This window comes from Orbicella faveolata, unplaced genomic scaffold (assembly GCF_042242905.1).
Source record: "Orbicella faveolata isolate gen_17 unplaced genomic scaffold, um_ofav_v1 contig_47, whole genome shotgun sequence".
NCBI classification, from domain to species: Eukaryota; Metazoa; Cnidaria; class Anthozoa; order Scleractinia; family Merulinidae; genus Orbicella; species Orbicella faveolata.
In genome coordinates this window covers 24,075,166-24,086,052 of record NW_028301577.1, presented here as the reverse complement: position 1 = coordinate 24,086,052, position 10,887 = coordinate 24,075,166, and the positions used below count along the sequence as shown (strand labels likewise).

The window sequence follows — 10,887 nt, the reverse complement described above, 5'->3', positions numbered from 1 at the left end:
TCAGCTTTGTTTGTTATGGACATCAATAAGTGATTCCAGCAGTTCGCGCCTTTTAAACATTTCCTTATTCTTTCTTTTTTTCGAAAAAGAAAGATGCGAAGGGGCTGGAAATTTGCTTTAGTGTTGGTATTAACAACTGTTCTTTGTCTCCAATGTAAGTATCCCACAAGCCACGTCTTGTAACAACACAAAAAGTAATTTGGTCAGTGTTCTAGCTTGTCAGGAGAAAGGAGGAGGAACTTGTTTTCACCTGTAAATTGCATTCCACATGAATCGACAAGTTGTGGGTGTTTTCGTTGTTAGTGGGCTGGTTATGCTGTTGGCTAAACATTGGAAAACCTTTTCATCTTACTTCGAGTGAATCAGAAGAAAGAGTTCAGCGGCATTAGCAATGTCTGTAAACTGATTAGCCGCTTCAGTCGGGAATGGTTACACAGAAATGTTCAGTACAGTACGCGTCCACGAAGAGTATTTAACACTGTCGCTTGAGAGACTGACTACTGCACGACGGCTAGTGTTGTATTAGTAGATACGTCCGTTCAATACTGTTACAATTTATATGGGATTAAAACTACTTAGGAAACGTGAATTGCTTCACTGCTCGAGTTAGTCGACATTAACTGAGACGATATAGTCTCTTATTTTTACATTTAAAGTACAAGAACAGTCGTAACAAGATAGAAAGCCCCTTACTAACTAACTCTTGTTTCCTTTTTCATCGAAGGCGCGAAGTCCAAAAAGACGAAAACGAAGTTACTTAGAAAGTTATGGAATATTGGACATCCAAAAGGTCGGTGACCTCCAACATTTTTTGTACGTACACCTCTTTTACGACTATGCGTAAAACCATAATATGATATGGAATTAATGTAATTTTATAACATTCTGTCTCTTTGTTTCACCTTACAAGCCGCTCATCAAAAAACTCTTACAGGACAGAAGAAAAACGCTGTACATCCGTCAATGGACCAAATTGCTGGTACGAGACTTCTGTACCTGTGACAAACTTGAATTAATGTTTGACTAACTAGAGGATATAGAGGTTCATAAGAAAAAGTTTGTGTCATTTTCTGTGCTAATTTAAGGCCACTTTCTTTGGGATAACTGATTGCTTATTGTATTATCACAAGTTGAAGTCAACTTCGGCAAACAGTTGGGGACATGTTGCAGCGACAGTTTTCTTCGAGGGACAAATTGCGAAAAAGTTCTTTTGCGGTGACGAAATTTTTTTCCCCGCAACAGGTTTGAATTCCGGGGACATAATAACCGCAATTTTCAATGTAGCATCGTGTGCACCGCTCTTACAAACTGTCTCCGCTACAACAGAAATGAACCAATGTCCGCTTCGTGTGCACCAGCTTGCATTGCATTCTGTCCCTGCAACATACGTCCTAAGCGTACACATGAAGGGAGTTGTCCCTGGTTAGCGTCCCTGTAACATGTCCCGTAGTGGTTGCCGGCTTTTAGAGTCTCGTAATTATATCGCAGTTCTCATTTTACAGCAATGCAAAACCCAGAGAGTTTACAACCCAGTGAGGCAGAAGAGCTGAACCAACTTCAGAACTATAACAAGCAGTATATTAACAACGAAATGGCAGCCGAGACAGGTAGTCAATAAATTACAATCTAGAACACAATAACTTTTGCTGAAATTGTGGTTGTTTATTCCGGAAAATCTTGATCAGAAAGTAAATGGTAAGACAATTTTGGCTAGACCGACCGGGAAATTTTCGAAAAAAGCGGTACGCCTTGAAAGGTAGTCCAAAATTTCCAACCGAAATTTCCGAGTGGAAAATGTGCCTATCATTTGCAACTCTTCACTGCCATTTTTGAATTAGGATTAGGTTGAATTTCGAACTCGCCCAAACGCAACTTAAGGCCATTATGCAATTTTGCTTACTATTTGCACAAACCGTTGGCGAGCCGGTTTTTCCGTCTCCGTGTAAATGGTAAACAACTTTTGTCACAAAACCGACAGCCCTGCCTAGCCACCAGTAACGATGCACTCTCAAAGCCGTCATTTATTTCGTGTAATGGTAAAGGGACATGCCTAATAGCAAAACTCATTCTAATTCTAGAAATGTACAAGTGAACGCTCGCCGGTGCCGTGAACGACACTGCCTTAGGGTTCAGTTAAGCTGATAGTAGTATTTCAGTCGGTTTTTTATGTTGCAATCAACCCAGCACTTTAAACGACAAAGATACGGTATGACCGCTCGCACAGCTTTATTTTTGAACTCTCGTCGACGGGAAGGTGGCGATCTTTGCCTTCAGATTTCTACTCCTATGGCCTTTAATTAATTATACGACAAAAATAAATTTAAGGTGACCCATCCCTCACGTATCTAACATGCTACATGGTTATAAACCAAAACCTCATTTATTTCTCTTTTTCCTGTTTTTGAGCTCTGCTGGCAGACCAAGGGATTGATGACGATTCAGCCTTAAAAATCTCAAACATGGCTGCTTTACCCAATGGAATGCCACCAGGAGCGAATCCTGCTATCAAAGCCAAAATCAGTAGTAGCAGTGCTGCTCATGCTCCAAAGGAAACGTCCACTGACCCCTCGCAGGCTTCACCTGGCGGCTACGATCCCAATGCGTACTTGTATGACGCAAACTCGTGGCCAGAGTACACCATCCATGATTCCGACTACAGCAACTTCCGGTCTGTCGAGATGAACAACATGAATGGCGAAAATACTGATATGCCAAATTATGAAAAGATTAATGGCAGACGTCCGGCCATGCCGGGTTATCAGAGTATGGAGAACGAGGGGGAAGAGGAATTTCAGGGACCGAAGTTCTCGCATGAAAAATCAGATTCTACTCAGTTCAACGACGAAGTCAAACAAGAACATGGAGATGAACCACAGAAAAAACCGCCAAGCAAAGGAAACCAAGCAGATAAAGTTGATAATGAAGGTGCTGTGTCCGCCGCAGGCAAAGCAAAGACTGCTGCTGACAGTGGAACTAAGGGAGTAAGTAAATCTGACAGCAACTCAAAACCAGCACCAGGTTCCGCTCAGCAACCACCCCAGGCCCCAGCAGTGGTCAAGGCTGTAAACAATGCACCAGCAGCTAAAGATGCATCTTCCCAGAAACAGCCACAGCCAGCACCCAAGGCCGCCCCTGCAAAGCTTGACGCGTCTGTAGCTCAGATGGCAGCTTCCTTACCTCCCAAAGCTATTGCCTCCTTAGTGAGTCGTCTTGTAGGAAACGGAAAGGCTGTTGGAGCTGCAGTAGGTCAAGTTCAGGGGCAACATCAAGGTCAAGGTCAAGGTCAAGGTCAAATCCAGAAGAACGTTGCCGGAACTGTGTCGCAGGCTCCCATTCCTCAAGATATCAACCCGGCGGAGGAGCTAAGCCAGGCAGCCACACAGCTACAGAAGGTCACCAAACCGAAGAAGCACTAAAAGAACAGTTATTGATTTCTTGTAGTCTGCATTTCATACACCGGAGAGAGAGACGACGGAGTGTAGAGCAAAATGAAACCATTATAAGTAGACTTTATATTTCAACCAATCAAATGCCGTGCCGCGTATCTCTCGACACCAGGTCTAAGAGTCAGTTAATGTAGACCTGCTCAGTACCATAGTCTTTCAAATTTACTCTGTAAAATGATTCTAGTTTTTTGAAAGATGATTTGTACATTTAATTGATCGATCATTTTTGATTGACATAAACACGCTAAAAAAGAATTAAACATGTATTTGTTCAATAAACTTGTTGTGATTTGATTTCATAAACGAGACTGTCGCAGTTCTAATAGCGTAGCTGGAAGGATTTCTCACCTTGCTAATCAGTTTAGCTGGTACAATTTATATGGACAATTTACGCTACTGGAACGACAACTCCACCAGCTCTCACTGTTATGTGGAACTTACTAAAATGTCGGGCGAAAACAGCAACTATGTTCCTCTGTTTCGTTTGCGTCGATACTAAAAATCTATTTGCCTCGCCAATTCTTTTCTCTTACCAAGTTTTCACTTTCTTTGGCACTTGACCTTTGGAGATCTGGTTTCTAGCCTGGGAACCGGAAGCAATGTTTGGCCATTTTTGACTGCAGTAGGCAAAATAATGCGTCCCTCTCTAGTAAACTTCTGCTTAACTCATAAACATGCCTAATCAAATACGGAATGATGATATAAATTGCTGATAACTATTGTTAGTTATTCTTCATTACACCTTGATTTTTATGTGGCGGCAAACTGAGGTGAGAAGTATACTTAAGATTTCGTAATTTCAGTTGTTTGGGAATTTTAATATTACTTTTGTCTTACCCTATTTTAATGAGATTAAATTTCGATAAAGATTTCAAAATAAAAATGAGCGATAGAAATTTTACACAACGTTTCGATGTCGTCGTGACATCATTATCAAGTGACAAGAAAATAACGGTTCAACAGTGTTATATATGCGGTGAGAGGCGTGATTGTTCATTAACACATTTGTTAAAAAAACATATATGTTAATGAACAATCACGCCTCTCACCGCATATATAACACTGTTGAACCGTTATTTTCTTGTCACTTGATAATGATGTCACGACGACATCGAAACGTTATGTAAAATTTCTATCGCTCATTTTTATTTTGAAATGTTTACCGTATTTTCTCGATTAAACGCCGGGTCTCGAATAAACGCCGGGTCTCCCGCGTAGATTCGTAAATAACCCTCAAGGAATCTATATTCGAGGTATAGTAAGCTTTAGGTATAATTATAAGATATTTTAAAGCTCTAAAAACATTGAATAAAAACTCTCATAAACTCCAGGCTCGAATAAATAAACGCCTGGGGCGTTTAATCAAGAAAATACGGTATACTTATATACGACAGTCTTTTGGTAAGCAACTATTGCATCCGAGGCCCTCGGTCCTTTTCAGCTGGTTGGGGGTGTGCGGCCCACTTCCCAAAACCCGTACCCTATTTATGACCAAAATCTGCGATTTTTCCTACCCTGTTTATGACCAAAACGGCTGAAAAACCCTACCCTTTGGGGCCGCACATAGCATTATATAGCCCATATAAGGGAGTACCCTCCCCCGCCGGGGATCGAACTCTGCCGTAAGAGATTCTCAGTACCCTAACATACGGATCAATGATTCGCTTTATTCTCGACTTCTCGATAATCACCAATAATAATTTGATGATCTCATTTTCCATACTTAATTAGTTTATCACCAGACTTGTTCGTCCGAAGCGTTAACCCTTCTGGGTCGCGGCCAATATGGCTTAAATTCTCCTGCAAAATGCGTTTTTGTCAGCGGGTTTTTCAACTCATAATCATCTAGAGGTATGTTCAGAAACATTTGATTTGGTTTCTTTTAGTCTTAAGTAAAATAGAACTATTAAAAGGTTTTCTTCGCTTCAACGAAACTGAGAACTGCAGTCGAGTTTTAGCACTAGTTAGCGGAGATCTTTGTTCTATTCGCTATTATTGGTATAAAAACATGTTCTTTATAATGAAATCGAGTTCATGACCTTTCGTTTAGAATTTTCTTTTTATGTTTATTGGCAGGTTTTACTCGTAAGCTGAAAGTAAGGAGAAAAACCTTTAAAATCTTAACTGGATGAGTGAATTTAAATGGCAACCGGTTTCTTGTGTGAACGTTAAAATACCGATTCATCTCAACCCCCTAATGATCTTTTATAGAAATACTAGTCACCTGAAACCAGCAATAACATAAGCTACCGAAAATTCATTTTTGCTCGGAGATGTAAACTAGTTATCACCGGCCAACTGGAGACAAAGCACTAATAATTTCACGCCATAGGAATCTTGCTGTCTCGACTAAGCAAGTGTCCCGGTTAAGGGTCAGTTATTCTTGATTTGAATAGAAACTGAAAGTAACTGAAATTAAATCCAGTATTTTTTTTTTTATCTGAGCTTTGACATTATCTAGAATGTATAAGTTAAAGACCCCACAGTCCTGCCAGCTGATGCGGGGAATTGGTTTCATCTCTATTTTTAGCGAAAAAAGGTTTCCACTCTCTGTACTGTCGATCTACCTATTGGAGCATAGAGATCAGGGAGACGACACATAACCAATATTGGCTTCAAAGGGTTGAATTGTTTAACCAAGGATGCTTTAATCTGTGTTGTTTAATTCTCTCAACTGTTTTGTATGTTGACATGTGAGCGTCAAGTTTTCTCACTTACCGGCTCAGCCTTAGTCCTAATTAACAAGTGACTCGGTTCACTTGCTTAGGAACCCGCCGACGGAAACTAAGCGACCAAAACGACCAAAACCTTCTTTGTGTACAAGAAATATGAAAAAGTGTTCTCTTTAAGTAATGTGCGTTCTCTTCGGTGTTACATGCATGGTTATTCATGATGTGTACCAATCATGATGCGATTTGATGTTCTCTTTCAGATTGTCCTTCTCAAGCCAAGACGGAAATGTTCAGGGAAAGCTGGGTTGATACTCTTATATTTCTCGTGTTATTCTGGAGTAAGTAATAAAAGCTGAGAATATATAAATATACAGGTCATAACGTAAGTTTTAAAAATCATAGAAAGTTTCATTTTTTACTTGTGTCGTTAAAACTGTCTTGTGAAAAATAGAACCACGGCTTGTATTCTAAATACTTTATTCCCTTAAAGCAGTTTAATCAGGACGGAAAGAAAGAAAACGCCAGGGATTTCCCTCGTTTGTTTGTTGTCGTTGCAACGTTTTAATCAGGGTTTTGCCTTAGAGCAGACGCGGTCTTTAATTTCAGTGGTTAATCAATTCGCCAGTCACTTGGTAGGACAGCTCCTGGGTAATCAATGTACTCTTAATGCTTCGATTATCAACACCGTAAAATAAAAGACTCCAAATAAAATAAAAAATAGCTATACCAACACAACGCAAAGCAAAAACCAACAACTGTTTGGGAAACACCAAGTAACTTGTGTATTCATTTTAAATCTGATCGCTTGATCCTTGTCTTTCTGTTGTGTTTGTTTTTCTCTCAGTTCCGTGCCATGTTGGTCTTAGCGACAAAGCACAAGGTACGTTCTCTTCAGCATTCAGTGTTTTTTTGTTTCATAAGTCTTCAGGGTTTCAATTGGTGGATAGAAAATGTGGTATTCATTACAAACATTCTACCTAAGGGTACTTGACGATTATAGCCTTTTTCGCAAAACGCTTCTCAATAAGCTAATTTGAGCGCAATTTAATTATTGGACAATTAGAGCAGAGATAAATGGGTTATTAATATTTTGACCAAACTTGTTCTGTCAAGATGGCTGAATGTTGACGAAGTTCTTTGTCTGCCTGCCTCCATGGACTGAGAAACAGTCCAGGCACATAATCTGGCAAAAAAGGACAATATCTAGCCAAACTGACCGAGAAACTCGTTCAATAAAGGATTTATTATATGGCACAGAGTTCACTATTTTCTTGCGGAAAACTGCGGGCAGTCCCGATCGAGTGTGCAAGACACCGCAATTTTTCCCGCTCTTGGTTTATATCATCTCGCTTGCTCACGGAGCTAGCTATAACGTGACACATATATATTACTAGGTGATATGCTTCTGATTACAATTTAAAGCTCTTAATTCAGTTACACCAAAGATTGCTGCACAGCCTCACCAAGCACTGCAGGCTCATAACAGGTACCGTACTCTGCACCATTCTCCCTTTCTAAACTGGTCAGAAGGCCTTGCTACTGAAGCTCAGGCCATAGCACAGAGTTTAGCGACACAGGACATGCACTCTGGAAGAAAAGATTCTGCCACGGACCTAGGTCAAAACATGGCTAAGCTAGCAGGTATGAACATATAAACAAAAAAAACGACGATTAATGTGCGAAGACAACCTCGTTCCCAGGCTCTCTTTCCTTTCAACGAAAAAGAGGGGCAGAGGAGAGAGAGCCTGGGAATGCGGTTGGTGCGAAGGCTTTCAGAGCGGAAAAACGCACTGCGCAGCTTTCTGTGCAGCCCAAGCACTGCTTGCGGGCTCAGATCGGCTGCAACGGTGGAAAGAATGGCGGACTGATGATGAGGTACGCGAGGACGTCGTTCGGTTGATTTATTTATACTTGGGCAAGCATGAATTTTTTTCGTCATTTCACTGTTAAGAAAACAAGGCTATCCCTGCCTGCTATGAGGTTCCATTTCTTATATATTCAGTGGTTTGCATATATGGATGCAATATGTAAAGAGTGTCTGTGGATAAAATGTGTCTTTGCACCGAGATTTCTGGTAGACCGCTTGGAAATAAAGGGTTCGTAAACGTTCTTAATGTTAATTGTCCCAAAAAAATTGATTACCCGTGACATGATTACCCGTGACCTTGAGTGTCCCTGACATGATTATTGTATAATCTGCAGCTAGATGACGTCACAGGTGCTGATTTCGAAAATTCACTGTACGCTTTCGGCCAATCAGAAAAGAGATAGTGAGTTCAATGTATAATAATTACTAATAGTTACTATGTTATTTTCATGTAATGAAGGTTCCATGGCATGTGAGGACGCGGGAGAAATCGCCACAAACTTATGGTACAGCCAGGCCAAAAACTACAGCTACTCAGACCCAAGGCTCAATGCTGACACTGACACTTTCACTCAGGTTAGAGAATATTTTAACTTTTCCTTATTCAGAAGAAGGTAAGACTACTCCCGTCTATACACCCCAACACGAGCCCCTCACTGAGAGCATACAACTCCCATACTAAGCCTGTGTCATGGCATTGTTTTTTAGACCAGTTTATTTTTAGAGAAACCAGAAACTACAAAGGACCGCATACGATAAACGCTGCCAACGTAGTTTAGACTTCTTTTCCCATGAAATAGGTCAGTTCCGGTCTACATGAGAGCGCATCGGTAAGTAACAAAATTATTTTTTTTTATTAATCTTCTGGTGAAATGATGACGTCACTGAGTCAAAAATTAAGTCCCTTCTTGTGATTGGTCACTGAGGTTCCTACGGGGGTCTGAATTCGCGGTAAATTCAAACTGAAAATAGATCGGTCTAAACAGCAAATTCATAATTATTATTATTATTATCGGTCTGTGAAAACACGGTGACAGGAATATGGGGTAATTGTACGCTCCTAGTGATGAGCTCCTACCCTAGGCCTTATATTTAAACGTGACAGCTTTCTATTTTTTGTTGGGGAAGATTAAGGCGGGGGTAAACGCGAATTTAAGTGAAATTTTAGGAAGTTTAAAGAGAGATTAAAAGGAAAAAAAGGGGTTTGGAACACTACCAGACAGTTGATTGCCCCCAAAAGGGCTCCCCGGGTTGGTGGGCAACTGTTTGGTGTACGTCTACCAATTTCTAACTTCAAATTCTAATTTTAAAACAGCATCAAATCTTCAAAATTTCATATTTCCATAAATTTTACTAGTTCTTTGAGAAAAACTATTTATCCCCAAATATACTCAAAAATCACCAAAAAATTTACAAAACGGCCGAAAACGTAGCTACGTAAAATGAGCAGAGAGATTTTTCACTGCTTGAAACGTGAACGAGATGTTTGCATTCAAACCATATATAATACCCAGCAAAAATACGGCCTTTATGTTAACCCCCGCCTTAAGTGTTACATATTGTGTTATTAATCAACATGTTTTCTTCATTGTAAATCCAAGGTAATATGGAAGGACACAAAGGAAGTTGGAATTGGATGCGCTAAAAGCTCTATTACTCAATCAGGGCCCATGTACGTCGTAGCTCTTTATAAACCCGCGGGAAATATCCCGAAGCTTTTGCGTCAGAATGTGTTTGAGCCCGGTCCGCGTGGGAATGATCCAGACGTCTACTCCACACTGTTTAGACGGCATTTCGAAAAGGCGAGGAGCCTGGGACGAATTCAACGAAAACGTTGGCTCGAGGGCGCAGAAACGCCGGTTCGAGAGCGGAACAAGTTGAAAGACTAAGATTTATCGGTCCAGCTCTTTCTCCTGTAAATTAAAGGTTGCCTTGGATGTCGTAAATAAGTCAGGGTGACGAGAAAAAGGAAAAAAACCTGCATTTTTGTCGTTTTGTATGGCTCTTTTCATTGAAATAGTCCAGTGTAAGCAATGGGAACAAGCCCACGGGACTCCAAAGGAGAACATTGGCCAGCATGACGTCACATGTTTACGTCATATTACCTAGTGAATAACCACGGGTTCCTTCAGTTCTCAGAAACATTCCACGTGTGTCTCACAACCAAGTTGTGTATTTGTAATAAGTGGTGAATAAAATTGAAAACTTTTGTGTAAACAGCTTCACACTAAAACTGCCACTCCATGAAGCCATGCAACACAGCCTCGAATTGACTAACTTGACTTTTTCTTGAATTTTAATAAAACCTTCATATTTTTGTTGTGTTCTGGATGTGGTAAACAGTATGAAAGGATACAGTGGTCTTTACCGCAGCTTATCGCTGTGTCATTTGAATTTTTGAGGAAACAAAGTGATCCACGATTTTTTTTTATTTTTTTATTGTTATTGTTTTTGTTTTAGTTTGGTTTCTTCGTGTTCTTACAATCTTTCTTGTATGGTCCAAACACTGGACATGTTTGGTTGTCGATAAAGTGTTGAGCACACACCCTGACAATGAGAAAACTGCGGAACGACTTCGTTACAGGAATGCAAAACCCCTTCATAAATGGGCAGAGAACCTTAATTTTCATCGATGCTGAAGACAGTTTTTTTTCCTAAGACATCTTGAAGAAACCAAGCGTTGTTAAGGAAACTATTTTTTTTTGTGAACTTTACGGCTTACTGGTTAATATAAAATTGGACACTTGCTCATTGATAAAAAAAAATGACATTTGATTTTCGCTAGAAGTCGAACTCTGAGCTGTTTTCACTAACCAACGAGCCAGCAATAGTAGAAACCTGTGAATTGATATGATAAAAAACATACATGTCACAATCCAATCTTTCTTAGTGACGGATTGGT

The 10,887-nt window shown here is 40.2% G+C and overlaps 2 protein-coding genes across 4 annotated transcripts; both read left to right on the top strand.

The window, feature by feature from the left end:
* Positions 1 to 9: 9 nt before the first annotated feature.
* Positions 10 to 3,725, top strand: LOC149097703 (uncharacterized). 2 transcript variants are annotated; one of them, XM_089280377.1, is made up of 5 exons: positions 10 to 154; positions 725 to 790; positions 935 to 979; positions 1,503 to 1,607; positions 2,407 to 3,725. In XM_089280377.1, exons 1-5 carry the CDS (start codon positions 94 to 96, stop codon positions 3,414 to 3,416), a joined length of 1,287 nt encoding a protein of 428 aa, XP_089136503.1. In that variant the 5' UTR covers positions 10 to 93; the 3' UTR covers positions 3,417 to 3,725. The 2 variants fall into 2 exon arrangements, with proteins under 2 accessions (XP_089136503.1, XP_089136502.1); XM_089280376.1 differs by having other exon boundaries at positions 911 to 979.
* Positions 3,726 to 5,181: 1,456 nt separating this feature from the next.
* On the top strand, positions 5,182 to 10,202 carry LOC110061185 (Golgi-associated plant pathogenesis-related protein 1-like). Of its 2 annotated transcripts, none has more exons than XM_089278993.1 (6): positions 5,182 to 5,297; positions 6,379 to 6,456; positions 6,963 to 6,998; positions 7,553 to 7,759; positions 8,446 to 8,561; positions 9,587 to 10,202. In XM_089278993.1, the coding sequence occupies exons 2-6, from the start codon at positions 6,405 to 6,407 to the stop codon at positions 9,872 to 9,874; spliced, it is 699 nt and encodes a 232-aa protein (XP_089135119.1). In that variant the 5' UTR covers positions 5,182 to 5,297; positions 6,379 to 6,404; the 3' UTR covers positions 9,875 to 10,202. The 2 variants fall into 2 exon arrangements, with proteins under 2 accessions (XP_089135119.1, XP_089135118.1); XM_089278992.1 differs by having other exon boundaries at positions 7,541 to 7,759.
* Positions 10,203 to 10,887: the final 685 nt, after the last annotated feature.